Source organism: Fistularia commersonii, chromosome 15 (genome assembly GCF_037954325.1).
Source record: "Fistularia commersonii isolate RoL2024-O1a breed Wild chromosome 15, RoL_Fcom_v1.0, whole genome shotgun sequence".
Lineage (NCBI taxonomy): Eukaryota > Metazoa > Chordata > Actinopteri > Syngnathiformes > Fistulariidae > Fistularia > Fistularia commersonii.
This window is the reverse complement of record NC_141298.1, coordinates 4,140,996-4,157,196: the sequence shown is the minus strand read 5'-3', so window position 1 is coordinate 4,157,196 and position 16,201 is coordinate 4,140,996. Positions and strand designations below refer to the sequence as shown.

The 16,201-nt window shown below is 39.8% G+C and overlaps 1 protein-coding gene across 1 annotated transcript in view; it reads right to left on the bottom strand.

The window, feature by feature from the left end:
- The window catches only part of reck (reversion-inducing-cysteine-rich protein with kazal motifs), a 38,156-nt gene that overhangs the window by 4,405 nt on the left and 17,550 nt on the right, over positions 1 to 16,201 (bottom strand). Inside the window, exons 2-15 of the mRNA XM_086160896.1 lie at positions 14,028 to 14,086; positions 10,700 to 10,774; positions 10,011 to 10,047; positions 9,786 to 9,871; positions 9,629 to 9,676; positions 9,298 to 9,331; positions 8,882 to 9,079; positions 8,334 to 8,586; positions 8,075 to 8,248; positions 6,781 to 6,993; positions 5,881 to 6,017; positions 3,247 to 3,390; positions 2,975 to 3,163; positions 2,137 to 2,259 (exon numbers count right to left, since the gene is read on the bottom strand). Coding sequence (XP_086017022.1) covers positions 2,137 to 2,259; positions 2,975 to 3,163; positions 3,247 to 3,390; positions 5,881 to 6,017; positions 6,781 to 6,993; positions 8,075 to 8,248; positions 8,334 to 8,586; positions 8,882 to 9,079; positions 9,298 to 9,331; positions 9,629 to 9,676; positions 9,786 to 9,871; positions 10,011 to 10,047; positions 10,700 to 10,774; positions 14,028 to 14,086 — 1,770 coding nt within the window. The remainder of the gene's footprint in view (positions 1 to 2,136; positions 2,260 to 2,974; positions 3,164 to 3,246; positions 3,391 to 5,880; positions 6,018 to 6,780; positions 6,994 to 8,074; positions 8,249 to 8,333; positions 8,587 to 8,881; positions 9,080 to 9,297; positions 9,332 to 9,628; positions 9,677 to 9,785; positions 9,872 to 10,010; positions 10,048 to 10,699; positions 10,775 to 14,027; positions 14,087 to 16,201) is intronic.

Here is a 16,201-nt window from a genome sequence, read left to right as displayed (position 1 = left end):
CCACAACCAAAAAGCCACTGAGGCGATGTGTAAATCAGACCCGCATGGTAATTCATCTCACAATAGCAACAACACAATAGATTCATAATGTAGGACACTTCTACTGTAATCCTTCATATGTTATCCTTCATATAATATGACAGTTCTAGACTTTGCAAAAAGGATAGAAAGGCTGTAGTGAACACTTTTTTCCAGAAAAGACAAGAACATGGGGTAACTCATAACAGCAAAGGTAGGAGCACACAGGTAGACTACATCTTGTATAGATGCGGTAACCCGAAAGAGATCAGTGACAACGAAGTAGTGGTAGGTGAGAGTGTAGCCAGACAGCATAGGTTGGTGGTTTGTAGGATGACTCTGGTGACAAGGAACATTAAACAAAGGCAGCGCAGAGGACAAAGTGGCGGAAGCTGAAAAGGGAGGAGTGTTGTATGGTTTTCAGGGAGGAGTTGAGAAAGGCTCTGGGTGGTCAGGGAGAGATTCCAGATGATTGGACAGCTACAGCTAATGTTATCAGGGAGATAGGTAGGAGGGTACTTGGGGACTATTGTAGTCTGCAAAGTAGCAGAGATTAGTAAAAATGAAGTGAGGGAGGCATTGAACAGGATGAAGAGTAGAAAAGGAGTTGGTCCTGATAATATACCTGTGGAAGTGTAGAAGTGTCTAGGAGAGGCAGCGGATGAGTTTCTGACAAGATTATTCAACAAGATCTTAGAGTATGAGAAGATGCTTGGAGAAATGGAGACAAAGTGTAATGGTGCCATTTTTTTAAGAATAAGGGGGATGTGCAGAATTGCATCAACTATAGAGGGATAAAGTTGATAAGCCACACGATGAAGTTATGGGAAAGAGCTGTGGAAACTAGACTGAGAACGGAAGTCAGCATTTGTGAACAACAGTATGGTTTCATGCCTTGAAAGAGTACTACAGATGGACCATTTGCTTTGAGAATGCTAATAGGGAGGTACAGAAAAGGAGCTGCAATGGAGCTGCATTGTGTTTTTGTAGACCTAGAAAAAGCATATGAGAGGGTGCCAAGAGAGGAACTCTGGTACTGTATGAGGAAGGCTGGAGTTGCAGAGAAGATTAAACTGGTGCAAGACATGTATGCTGGCTGTGAGACAGTGGTGTGCTGTAGGGGTAACAGAGTTGTTCAAGATGGAGGTGGGACTCCATCAGGGATCAGCTCTGAGCCCCTTCTTGTTTGCAGTGGTGATGGACAGGCTGACAGATGGACAGGAATCTCCATGATCTTTGCAGACGACACTGTGATCCGTAGTAAGAGTAAAAAACAGGTTGAGGAAAATCTAGAGAGGTGGAGGTATGCTCTGGAAAGGAGAGGAATGAAGGTTAGTTGCAGCAAGACAGAGTATATGTGTGTGAATAAGAGGAACCCAGGTGGAACGGTAAGGCTACTGGGAGTGGAGATCAAGTGGATTTCAGGTATTTGGGGTCAACAGTCCAGAGCAGCGGAGAATGTGAAAAAGAGGTGAAGAGACGGGTTGAAGGAGGTTGGAATGGGTGGAGAAAAGTGTCAGGGGTACTATGCAATAGAAGACTATCAGCCAAAATGAAATGAAAGGTGTCCGAGACTGTGGTGAGATCAGCGATGCCGTTTGGCCGAGAAACAATCACAATGATGAAAAAACAGGAGGCAGACTTAAAGGTCGCAGAGATGAAGATGCTAATGTTCTCTTTGGTAGTGACCAGGATGGAAAGGATCAAGAATAAGTCTATCAGAGAAACAGCACATTAGATATTTCGGAGAGAAGGTCAGAGAAGGCAGACTGAGAAGGCTCGGTCATGTACAGAGGAGGGATAGTGGTATTGGTAGAGGGATGCTGGAATTGCCAGGCAGGAGGTTTGAGGAAGACCAAAGAGAGGGTTTATGGATATAGTGAGAGAGAGGATATGAAGGGTTAGATGGAGATGGTTGATTCGCAGTGGCAAACCCTGAGGTGAAACGCCGAAAGGTGAATAAGATATAATTTGATAGCTCATTGTCAATGAAGAGTACCAATAATGAAACAAAGCAATTTATAAAAAGTTGAAATTTACAACAAGTTAGCTTTTCGTGACACAGAAGTCTCATAAATACACAGCCACAGACTCATACAAACACACACACACACAGACCGGTAAAGTGTCGGCTGTCCTCATCTGAGCTATCGAGGTTAAGACATGCTCTGTTTGAGCAGATTGGTTCTCCAGCGAAGCAGGAACAGGTGAGGCAGTCAACTCGGAAAGTTGTTCCATGACCTGGTGTGAGAGGCACATCATAGAGGCACATAGCATTTGCATTGGTAATAGGCAATTTAATAAAAATTTTATACTGAATGGCAATATTAGGTACTGTGTGTAGTTCTATATAGTAGGACATTCACCACAAAAAATGACCAGGTGATGGCATTTATTAATAGAAATTTGCTTTAGTAGTGAAGTAGTTTAGCTTTCCTGCAAAATCCACACACAGAATGCAGTCTATATGAATTGTAAGGTGGAGCAAAGACCTGATTTCTGGGAAAAAGGAACGAAACATAGACAACAAGAAAAGAGTAGCAACAAGAAAAATGTAGCATTCTGATATGAACTTCCATGGCATAACCGTGTATAGGGGGGGTGAGGTAATGGGGTTACTCGTTACCTTCAGGCAATCTGTTAACCTGACTGGTGGTTGAATATGAGCAATAAAAAGGTAAATAATTGAAGACCGTAACAGTAGTCATGAAAATGAATAGCCAGAGCTCGCATCTTAAAAGTCTGGTTCCAAGGTTTTACAATAAAATCAGGATTTTATTCACATTTAACACAATTTGGATTTTGTCATTGTATAGTTTTAGTTTTCCACACATTATTGTAATTACGTGGCAGTATAAGCTGTTTTTCTAACATTACCTCTTATTTTCCACACGTTAAATGCTTCTATGTAACCAATGGGTGGTGCTAAAGTACACACTAAATAGGCTGTTCTTACTCTTCCTCTGTTCTCCGACGATGCACGGTTTGTTGATGTCCACACAAGGCATCTCCATACAGTTCTCCAGCCGTCCAATTGGACCACAGGTACAAACTTCATAGCAACCAGCTGGACCAGTGCGAGTTGGCACCTGGATATGCGTGTCCTGCTGAACAAGAAACTCTGAGGCCTCGCCCAGTTTACAACCTGGAAAGAGATGAACACAAACACTGATTATGACAGACCTCCTATGAGGTGAGCATCATGACAGCAGCTGAAGGTAGTCCTGCCTGGTGTGCAGACATATGGCTGGCAGTTGAGCTCATCAAGGCAACCCTTTCTGTTGACCTGGCACAAGTGGTTGCTGGGGCACGGATTGGGGTTGCATGGGTGTATAACTTCTTCCACAATGTTGTTTCCAAGGGAACTAGGTGCTAGGGATATTAAAAAAAAATACATACATTAAAATTAAGCATAGGAGGAAAAGGCCTCTTTCAAAATTGACAACAAACTGCAACTTCAATGAGCGGCTCTCATTTCCCTGCTGGATGCGAGTTTCTTCAAGGATTTTATAAAAGTGTAAAGAAAGGGCTAATATGTTGTGGCACAATAATGTGTTTCATATATGCCATGTTTGCATGACTACATTTTGCAAAACCTGCTGGGTAGTAGGTTATAAAAATTGTGTTGTTGTTTTTTTAATGCCACAACATGCATTACAGCTTTTGAATAGTTCAAGACATGCGTATTAGCATGTCAGAATTTCAAAAATGGGCATGCATTTATTTCGTGTGAAACACAGATATGAAGATTTATTTGTCTGTTGCATGAGATTGTATCTAAATTTGACCCGCGCCATCTCTGACTTATGTAATCACTGAGTCCTCAGTAAGAGAGATTGTTGATCTATTCACCCTATATGTTTGGAAATTAAATTCTCCCAGGCCTTTCAAAGTGCAATATTTGATAATTTATTCAATAACTATATATGCTCTTGTAAATGTACTACGCAGTAAACAACTTATATAGGGGGAAAAGGCATTTAAGATCCCAGTGGCTATCATTACATTTATTTAGGAATTAAATCAGTACAATTAAATCAAGGTTAATCTCTTGCCATGCTATTGTCATCAACTTGTGGATTTTTGCTTACAAATTCCCTGGGATTAGATGGAATTATTAGTTTATCAATATGTTTAATATACATAATATGTCTAATTCAAAAGTATTTAAAATGCCTTTACCTTTTTAACACAAGTTAAACTGTTACTATGAGGGACTTTGAAATCAAATTAAATATAAATCATGGTTGCAAACTTAAAAACCTTCCTATCTTTCAGGACAGGAAAGGAAGAAGAAACAGATTGGCTGAACCCCGGTATAAAGCACACACAGTGTATAAAATCTGATTGTGGGCACAAATTACATTGGTGGGTTAGCTTTTGGCTGCATCTTCATTCTGGTTTCCCTTTATTTCTCAACTCTTTCCTCATCTCTGCTTTTCCTCTATTCACAGCTATTTAAGTCCTCAATCTTATTCTGGGTCACTGCCCCCCACCCTCGAGAGGGGCTGGACTCTTTTTTTCATTCTGGGGTTGCCCTCGGGCAGGTGTGGCCATATAGATTGCCCCCATCTCGGCGTCTGCATGTTGAGGTTCAACCAGGTGGATGACAGGGTAGCCTCCCTCTGCTTTCAGGTGGAGGGACAGGTTCTGACTGTTGTTTGTGGCTATACACCCAACAACAGTTTACCCACTTTTCTGGGGGTCCCTAGAGGGGCTGCTCGAGAGCACTCCTCACGGGGACTCACTTGTTATGCTGGGAGACTTCAACGCTCATGACAGTGCGACTTGGAAGGGCATGATTGAGAAGAAAGGCCCCCCAGATCTGAACACGAGCGGTGTCTTGTTATTGGACTTCTGTGCTTGTCACGGATTGTCCATAACAAACACCATGTTCAGGCATAAAGGTGTCCATATGTGCACTTGGCACCAACACACCTTCGGCCTTAGTTCTTTGATCAACCTTGTGGTCGTATCGTCGGACTTGCGGCCGAATGTCCTGAACACTCGGGTGAAGAGAGGGGCGGAACTGTCAACTAATCACCACCTGGTGGTGAGCAGGCTCTGATGGTCAGGGAGGATGCCAGTCAGACCTGGCAGATCCAAGTATAATGTGAGGGTCTGCTGGGAATGTCTAGCAGAGCCCCCTATCAGAAGAACTTTCAACTCCCACCTCCGGCAGAACTACAACCACATCCTGAGGGAAGAGGGGGACATTGAGTCCAAATGGGCCATATTCCATGCTTCCATTATCTAGGTGGCAGACTGCTGCTGCAGACATAAGGCGATCTGCGCCTGTTCGGGGAGCAACCCTCAAACCCGCTGGTGTACTCTAGCAGTGAGGGATGCTGTCAAACTGAAGAAGGAGTCCTATCAGGCCTTTCTGGCCTATGGGGCTCTGGAGGCAGCTGACAGGTACCAGCAGGCCAAGCGGCATGCGGCTTTGGTGGTCACCGAGGAGTTTGGGGAGACAGTGGAGAACACAGTTTCATATAGTCATTATGCAAGGCCAAGACTTTTTTAAGTTTGTGTTCACAAAAACTACTTAAAATAACACAAACAATAAATCTGACACCATCTTTTGAGGGTGGAGAAAAATTTCCTGAGACATGCACATTGCCACTTACAGGAAACATCAAGCATGTTTTAATATTCAAAATGAGAGACTGAGCTGACTGACGTCCAATAAAGAAAACCAAGAACACAGATTGTGGGGGTGTTTGGAAACTGGAGTTACAGATCAAATATGTTTCGTTCAGCTGATGCTTATTAGTCATATATTACATGGCTCTTTGATATTGGATGTGTGTATGATTTTTACAAGGGATCAATGAATCAGAGAAAGTGCGGGGTGTCACTCACTGAGGTATTTATGGAGGGGAATGCAGCGTTCAGGGTCATCAATAGGTGATAGCAGCTCACAGATTCTTTCTGGTGTTTGACCCTCATGGAAGCGTTTCATGTCTCCACACTGGGTCAGGATGTCTACACAATCAGATCTGACAACAGAATTATAGTTAATCAACTATGCAGACTGGAACAAGTTCAACATGTAAAAAAGCTAATTTGTCTCATTGAGATGCTATTGCTGCACTTGTTCTTATCTTCAGTGAGTATTATTTTGTGGCTTGAAATTAATCATCGACTGATATGCAGTGTGTGGATGATTTACAAATCTGTATCCTATTCCTTACTGGTACACTTAGCATTGGGCAAGCATCTTTAAAATAAAAGGTTGATTACAGCGTTAAGCCCTTAGAACTGTCTTACAAGTACCCACAATCATTTCCCATGTCAATGAACGGACTGGATTGTGTCAATATGAAAGTTTTGACAGGAGGATGAACAAGAGGTGATAATATTAAACCCAATCGACATATTGACTTTTAATTCATTGTCAAATAAGTTATCTTGCTACAGGGTGGCCACTTATAAGCCGGTAAAATTTTAAAACCTGAATGAACGCATCAATTTGTTGAGATTTATTCGACTCTTTTATATCAGTAGAAAAAGAAAAAAGACACAAATGTAAGAGACCATCATAAAATCTAAAAAACTAACAATGAAAAGTTTGCTTTGACTTCAAAAAGTCTAAAATATCCAACCTTTACTACTATACTACTAGCGATATCCACTACTTTACTAAAAGCAGTTATAAACAAAGCAGAATGAAAACTAAAAAGGACATTTGACCCAGAACTAAGTTTTTCTTTATTTAAAACTAATTAGTATGAGTTTGTTAAAGGGCTGCAGGAGACATACTTGCATATGACGCTCCCTCGGGACTTGCTATGGCAGGGTTTGATCTGCAGGGAACATGCTACTGCCTTCCATATGTCGGGCAGACACTTCCTGATGTCCAGCACAGGGATGTTCATAAATGGCATTTTAATTGTCCCATTGGACCAAAGCTTAATGTCATTCATGGCTCCCTGGTCAGACTGGACATTACAACTGCGAAACAGCTCGGTTGGCCTGCAGACAAAGAATGTGAAAGTCATTCATGGTCAAAATAAGACAAAGTTAAGGCTGATGTGTTAGATAATTTCTCAGTGTCACGCAGGTCAATTGGAAAACGGAAACTTTAAACATCTCCCGCAAAACAAAGATTTTGATCCGACTGCCCAACAGAAGCCGCTGAAGTCCCTCTGGACGATGGAACTGAATTTCTTCCTCAACTGAACCAGGAAGTGTCTTTGATGTCTGATTGGTGGGTTTGGTCCCAAGTGAGTCAACTAATTTGAGGGTTTAGCGGGAAAAGTTTTGGGTGTGTTTTTATCATTCCATTTCTTCCTGATGAGAGGCTTCTTTGTTAATCTTGTGTGCTTCTTTCAGTTTGTGTGTTCCTGCATGTATTTATTTAACCCCATAATTCTCCACAGTGGTTTTTTTATTTAAACCAGATCTAAATGCCAAAATCAGCTGATTTATCAGAGTGTTAAACTAAAGCTATTTCGTGGCCACAGTAATGGAGACTGGCAGTTTCAATCAGGATTGCTACTGATCATTAAATCTTGGTATAACATTTTTTTAAAAGGAGAACATTATAGGGTTAAATGTTCATGCGGTGCATGTACATATGACTTTATCAATGCTGTGGTACATTGCCACATGAGTTACAGCTCAAAGACATTAATGCTAATGCTGTATTGCTTAGATTCATTTTAGCTGTTTGTATGGAGAGGTATGATCACCTGACAGACTCAGACATGACTTGGCATATGCAAAAATACTAAACTCTATGGATTCAAGTGCTTGTTCGATTAAGATGTCAGCAAAAGCAGTACAGCATAAACCAATACATTAGTGAGCAACACACTTTCATGAGAAGGCAAGTAAATTCATCAACACAAATGAACCAATTTTATACCCAAGACTACAATTTTGAAAACAGTCCTGTGCATTTGACTTTTTTGTTATTCACAGCCTCGGTATTTACTCTTTTTCCTTCCTTTTAATTTCACAATAAATTACTTGGTACAGAAACGAAAAGAACGGCTAGATGAAATGCTATAAAGCGTGACCAGTCACCAAATGAGTATTAAACATGGCTGACCTGTTGTTAAAGTTGGTGCAGTAGGTAAGGTCCTTGCAGCCAAGTTGGCAGGGCTCACTGACATCAGCCAAGCAGCTGATCAGCTCTGTCTCCACTGGGTTGTACTCACACAGCTGGTCAAAGTCTTGCCCTGTCTGACTGCCCCATTTAATGCTAATCTCTTGACACATGTCCCTGTTAAAATAAAAACAATACAGCCTTTAATGTTCCTTCACTGATAGAGGGTCAACACTCCAGCTTTCTAAAGCTGTGGCCGTACCTGCAGAGTGAAGTGTTGGCCTTGGAGCAGCAGCGCAGCTTTGCACAGTCCATTTTGACTTCCTCTTCAGTCTGAGAGGAGGTCTTGGTGCTGCCAAGAAAGCATTGCCACAAGGGATCCTGAGGAAGAGGCTTGGAGCCACACTCCTCAATCAAACCCTCCATGATCTCATGCTCTGTGCTCATGGTGCGAAGTATTCGCTTGCAAGCCACCTGGCAGCGGGTGGCCTCTGCTCGGTCACAGCAGAACATACCTTGGGGTGAGGGAACTCATTAGTGCTGGATTCTGATCCTGTGTGCTGCTGCAAGATACTGTGGAATTTCATTCACTAGTGTGAAATAGCAGGCGATGTGTCAAAAGAAAGACAGTTCCATGTTTTTTTGATACATGCACTACATATTTGTTCTTAATATTCTACCCAATGCAATAATAAGCATCTGCTGGAAATGTGTGACTGTGTGTTGTACTCAGTTATATCTCGTTGTTCAATGGTATTGCATTTTCAATGGAAGAAAAAATTAATTACATTACCGCGCAGATGGACTTACTGTCAATTGGGTTTCGTATTGGATAAGACTTGGTGAAGTTGTTGACACAGCTGAGCAGCTGGGCACTGTGGCTCTGACAGAAGTCTTTTACAGTGTTGATCTGTGACATTGTGGGAGTAGAGTCTGTACGGAAGATGGCCTGACAGTACTCCCTGCAGGTTGTGTGTCGCCCTGCATAGCTGCAGCATGTGGAGCCCACTGCAGACAAAGTGCAAACACATTACTGAATGACTATTACGGCTAAAGCACATTCTTTTTTCCCCTCAAGGTCAAGTTTTTTTTTTTATATATGTTAATGCATACATCCCTCCAAATTGTATACTGACAATATGCACAATAACAGTGCCAGAAATTGTTGCCAATTTTAATAGCTGACGTCTGGAATGATGGGTTTTTATAGATTTTTGACAACTTACTTTCATTTTTGGTGATACAGCTATAGAGTGGGTTCTAGGAAAAGAGAGAGAAAGCTATGGTGATAATGGCACATAGTGTAAGCTTCATTTATATTTTTCTGTTTTGCATTACCTAACAAAATTAGCCTAAACATACACTGTTCAAACATTTGTGTTAGTGCAGCTTTGTTGTGCTGAAGTTCTATTTTGCCACTTTTTTTTGATATATGTTCTATTTTTCTTCAGGAAACAGCATAACCCATATCTGTTATCGCTATCAATTGCTATTGATACTATCAAGGTCAAAACAAAGTTTGAAAGATCGGTTGTTCGCTCTTATTGCAAAACATACCTCTGTGACTTTTTTGCACACTTTTGTTATGTCATTTTTGGATGACGCCTGTGGAAGAAAAAGTCATGAAATCAAAACTGGTCTCCTGCAAATGTACTAGTGGGCTCAATGTCGGGCTGAATACATTTTACACTAAACATTATTCACAGCATCTCACCTGCTTGCATTCCTTGCGGCACTCGGCTGAGATAGCAAGCTCACAGCAGCCCAGCCCCACCCAGCTGTCTGACTTTCTGGATACTCCTGGATGTGAATCAAACATTTACAAGTTTAAGGCCGCTAGAAATGTGAGAGGTATTGTGCGGCACCATAAAAGTCAGTCTCAGATATTGACCTTTACAGAATAGTTTGGGGGCAAACATATATTTGCACATTTCCTTACCTGGAAGCGTTGAGTTGATGCACATCCAAAGCTCATTCTAGAAAATAAAGCAATGAGTATGTAGGTAGATGACATTTAATAACATATAAATGGATTGAGACTTAGGAGGCCTCTGGAATTAATTAAAATTAAATTTTATATCTGTGAGCTGACACGAAAAGGTGATGACTGGCCCTTTATATTTAGTAAGCCATAAAAAACATGTCTATTTTTCATTGCTTACTCATAATATAAGCTTGTAGCTGTTATTTAAGAACAGAAAACGTTATTAAAACAGCAATCATGTAAGCCTTACAGATTAATAGCTTTCTTTTTAGATGACGTGTTTTGTAAATGCTTATGCTAATGCCAGTATCTGTGACTCCCTTGATGTATTCCTGTTACAGATGCTTCCATGTTTATGATGATCGATACATATAGTTGCTGTTACAATAATGGAATGAACTTTCATTTTCAGTTGAGTGGTCACAGAAATGAACAGCAGTAATGACTCTGTTTTCAACTTGTATTTCATCAACATTAAGACATGTCAGGCAGCACCAACCACTACGACCCAAGCAAACTAGGTACCGTAATCAGTAAGAATATTCTACGGAGCAGACTTTAATTCTGTCGGAAAAATCAAAGAGACGTTGCCCTGGAAAAGAAAGGTATGGTCAATGAGTGACCCACTCATGAAATGAACTCACCATAGACTCTGGGCAATAACTCGGTAATCTCTGGAGGAGATGCTTCAGGCGGGACTCACTCTTTATCGTGGCGAGCTGCAGGGAGAATAATATCAAACAACTCATATAACCCATTGTAAAGTGATTCATGTATTGCGTCATGTGCAGATCGTGTTTAAGCAGCCAAATGAAAAAAAAAAGGAACTGAAATTGAATGTATTAAATTGGCTATATATATATATATATATTTCTTTTTTTTTCCAAGTTTATATAATTAAGTTTCTCCTTGTGTATGTCTTTGGGAAAGTTCCTGGATTACACTGTCTTCCTTTTGCTGCCAACCATGATAAAAGTCAGTTGTTATCAAGATATTTTTGTCTTCGAGAAGGATTTTTGACAATAACAAGGGCAGGGAAAAGAGCCAAAGTAAGCATACAAGTGAAACAATTACATTAAACACAATTTCCAAAGGGGGGGAATTTTTATTTGTTGGTATTAAATAATTGTTTGAAATTGAAAATCGAATGTTGAGAAAAAACTGATGATCTGATGTCATGCGAATGAGAACCTCCTCATGATTTGGCATTGTGTATCTAATTGAGATCTCCTATGTCAAAATATTAATAAAAGGTGAGGTTAACATAATGTTGTAAAACAATGTCTAAAATATTAGGCACTTCAAAGTTAGACTTGATTTATTTTGGGACATTAACATTTTGCAGTGCAGTGTATATACTGCATACATAAGAACAAGTCTAAACAATTTAAATACCTGTTGCTATTGTGATCTTTAAATTGGTGCAGTTTTGGCCAAGGGAAAGTGCTGATTAATTGTACAGTTCCCAGTCCAAGATATTTAATGTAAACCCCTTAAGGGTGGAAATCTATTTTGATTTCATTTTTCATTTCCCATCAATTTTGCACATGACCTTTCATAAGAATTCCAACATAACTGTTTCATGAGAACCTGTTGGCAGACCTTCATACATTTGAGTTTCATCTGACCCATAATGGCAGAAGCAACTACATCCCATCAAAAGAAACAAAGGAACAGGACCAAAAAAAATGGATGATTTAATTCATGAAAATCTCCTGAGACACAGCCATTGCAAGTAAGAGCAACTTTAGCTTTTGGCCTGTCAGATTGGTTTAGTTCGAAACTGTTGAGTTCTTAATGTAATTTTGCTTGCTGAGTGACAAATGCAATTCCAAGCTCATTGCAATGCCTTTTTCCTTTGTGGACAAGATTAATAAAATTCCAAAGTGACTGGCTACCCTCGGTTCATTTAAGTTCCCACAGATTTTGTATTAGACCGCAACGTACGACATCATGTGAATACAAAAATACAGGCACTGTGTCTACTGAGGAGGTGAAAAAGCTTGTCCCTCTATACTGCAAACAGGCAGTGTTTCACTTACATACTTGTATCTAATAAAGAGAACATCAAAAAGCTAGAAAAGAGGTGAATGCTCTGTTTTCTTTCAAATCAGCCATACAAATTATTCAGGAAGAAGGACGACACCAAATACTTTCAAACCCTGGAAACAATGACTCTGATTATCTGAGTAACATCTAAGATATGTGAAATTTCTACTTGCTTTGTTTCTGAGTCAAACATCGTCATGAGTATGTTGAACACTTATTCTCTTTATATTTTGACATTCCTGCTGCACTACTACGGAACAGGAAATAGAAATTTCCTGTTTGATGACCAAAGATGAGGTCCCCTGGATAAGCATTCTGAGATTTAAATAAGTAGATAGTAAGATTTCCCCTCTGTGTGAAAACCAAGTAAATGCAGCTTGTGAAGGCTCATCAAACAGCACATGGGCATTAAAAAAAGGTTTAGACCAACCATTGACCAACAATAAGGCCAGTGCAGGAGAATTCCATTCCATAAGGTCAAAAACAGTTAAGAGTTCCCCAACCGTCCTCTGATGTTAAAAATGTCCGACAAATAAATAAAGGCTAAACAACCACACTCCAAACAGTAAAGGAAGTACAACAAATGCTCTCAATAGCTCTGTGCATGCAAGGATTATCACAGGATGTTTTTGGGGCTAATTCGTGAGTTATTTACCATCAGTGATCAGTGATTTATAGTTGTGTCAGGTTCAATGAAAGTGCCCTTTGCTTTGGTATGACTTTATACAAATATAAAAAAATTGTGCACATTTTTGGCATATTGTTTCTACTCCTTCTATCTTCAACCTAGGGAACCGATGACCATTCACTTCAGTCTGCACAAACCCTATGAATGGATAAAGGGACTCCACTTATCCATCAACAATAAATGTGCCACAATGCAATATCATATCAAATATCAAAACTTGAGGAAGTTCTGAGCCTGATTATATTAATTGCAGCCCACCTACAGGTCAACAATACAATTATGGGTTTATGCCAAACAAATGTCTTTTTGTTAAACTCTTTCGACATTTGTTTTAACAATTGAATGGATGATCAAAGCAACAGTTACTTTCAGCAGCAGACAGGTCAAAAAGCTTAAAAAAAAGTCTTCCTTTCCCCAGAATTGGCAGTCATTTATTTATTTATATCAAACTAATCAGCAGCTTTACTAAAGGTCTGTATTAAAAGAAAAATCTGAAGTTGACTGTTTGTTGAAGAAAAGTTATAATTAAGTATGTCTCTTCGGCCCATTTGTGAAATCAAAAAAAGGCTGCAGCTACATTTGGATCTTTGCAGCAATTCATTAATGCATTTAAATGCATTCCACATATATCCACCTTTGAAGAACCATCTATTTTCTGGGTGTAACCAGGCATATGGCAGCTTCCATTACAGCTAAAATGGTACTGGTGATTACAACGTGTGCCTGGCACCAAACATAATCCGGACCCTGCCCATTGCTGCAGTGGGGTAGTTGCAGCTTCGACTGTTCTGATTCTATTTTTTTCGTCATTATCTCTTTCTATTTCAATTTCTTCTCCCCTTTCTTTCTTTTGTGGTGTCTCCTCAAACATGCAAGAGACCAGCCCTCTCAACGCCACCCACTTCAAAAGTATGAATAAGACTGCCTGTTTTCTGCTTCCAGGGACGAGTTTCTTTCACCTCTTCTGTGTAACCCCTCTGCTGAAAAGAAGGACATGGGGTCTTCAGATGACAAAAAGACAGAGCAAGAGGGAAAAAAAAGAAAAAGGGAGAGTGAGCACATCACCTGCTCCTAATTGAAACCGAATGAAACATAAGTTTTAACCCTGCACTTCAAAGAGGTAGGAGACAAAAAAACTTTACACACCACTTCCCTTCAAAGGAATCCATTCATGGGCCAACTAAAATGGGCTGAGGAGCGGGCCAGTGTGTGTATGCGTGTATCGGTGTTCGTACCTGATCACAAGCTTCTTTGCAAGATGAGAACTCGGCAGCATGGTGGCAACAGGAGGGATCTGCGGATGTAGATGTAAAAATGTCATATTTCTTCTCACCTGACATATTCATGTGGTACCACACTGCTCAGAAACAAAAGAACTGCCTTGTTCTTCTTGATATTTATTGAGTACCGAATGGTGATGCTAGGAAGAGGTTCATAATTCAGTGGGTGAAACTTAACCTCATAAGACCCAAGCTCTTAAATGGAGTAAATGTTTTATTTTTTTCTACTATTGGGGTTTCTGAGACTTGATAAGTGTAAGAAGTAAGCATTATCTTTTGGCCTGACGTAGTTTTGGGGGGGAATTATATCAACATAAGTGGACAATCTGAATTTTCATACATGACGATAAAGTCAACCCAAAATGTGATGTCAAGGACTTAAGAGGTTAATGGAGCCAAATATCAGGATGGAGACGTGTTGAACCAAAATGACTAAACCCCATCAATCAACTTGATTAATAATAATAATTTATCCTTTATTAATCCCCGTTGGGAAATTCATTCTCTGCAATTAACCCATCATGGATGAATCACAAGCAGTAAGCATGCAGTCCACCAGCACCAGGGGAGCAGTTAGGGGTTCAGTGTCTTGATAAACAATACTTCAACACAGGAGGAGGAACCGAGAATCAAAACAGGAATGTTTGGTTCCAAACACAATTGCTCTACCTCCTGCAACATGCCTCCCCTGGACTTACCAAGCTCAACTGAACCTTAGCCAAGTTCATTTTGGATTTTAGACTGTAATAGAATAACAAAATGTTACTGATAAGGGGTAAAAAAGATAAACAAAACTTTATGACAAAAAAAGAATGGATGATGCCGGGAGGGACAAATAACTGAAATCATGCAGGAAAAATCTGAAGACTGCAAACCATAAAGATAAATCCCACAACAGAAGAAGAACCAAACCCCAAACAAAGCTGAACTTGTGAATTCGGACAATGATAATGAATTTTGATCGGATCTCTCTGATGTTACTCTAGTTGATATTTAAGATAATTCCGGAAATTTATAGGAGTAGGTCCCATGTTGCAATATACCTAAGTTCTAGCAGCTGCTGGTCATTTGTCCCGATCCCATTTGTATTTCACATTCGAATTCAAACAGTGACAAATCCGAAAGTTGCAACATATACTATAGCATAAGTGACAATGAAATTCAAATTACGGCCAACTAAATAACAGCACTATCAAAAACAAAATGACCATTTTGACAGTTTGATGAATCATACTCAAATACCAACAACTTTCAACAGCATGACCCCCTTTAAAACTTCAACTATTGAAAAAATTTTCAGTGAGTGTATGAGAAAGGGTCCTGTGCAACAAAGTAATAAGTACATTCACCTATTCACACACACTTGCACGCACTTACATTTACAGATAATCATAATGACATATTTGCACAGTATTACACATATATGCACATTGTTCCCTGCGTTTACTCAGTTACACACTTGTTAACAACTTAGTTAAGGTTGCATCAATGGTGGTGATAGGAAGGAGCAAGCCCTGCTTTCTCACTTCAGTTCACTTCAGTTCGCTTCACTTCACTTCACTTCACCTCACTTCACTTCACTTCTCTTCAATGCCAGGCTGGGGATCAAAATGATGCATCAGGCTACCCCTGATCAAATACTGAATGTCTCTGTCAGATTGTTGAGGAAACAGGTGAGCCACACATTAGTGACTATTCTCAATGTGAAACTGTATTTTTGGTATCTTTGGATATTCTTTGTGTATCTAAGATATACATCACCAAGACGTACAGGAATCAGTATGAAATTCTGTTTGTTATTTTTTTTTTACTTTATTTATTATATTTTATCACAAAAAAAGACAAACAATTTTTATTTTTCTACAAACAAAAGACAATAAAAACATTTGGTCTAACATCTGCTTTTGCTGCTTTTAAACCTGAATTTCATTGACTGGATGAAACCAATGGATGAAACCTCAGCAAACGCCTGTACAAAGAATGAATTGCATTGCAATTATGATCTCAATAGATCGATGGAAAGGTACAGGATGAACAAGTGACTTAAGCGGCCAATTACAGGTAAATCCCCTGTGTTGTCGACCTGTCTGTTCAATGATTTCTTCTCAAATGAAACCATAATGAGGAAG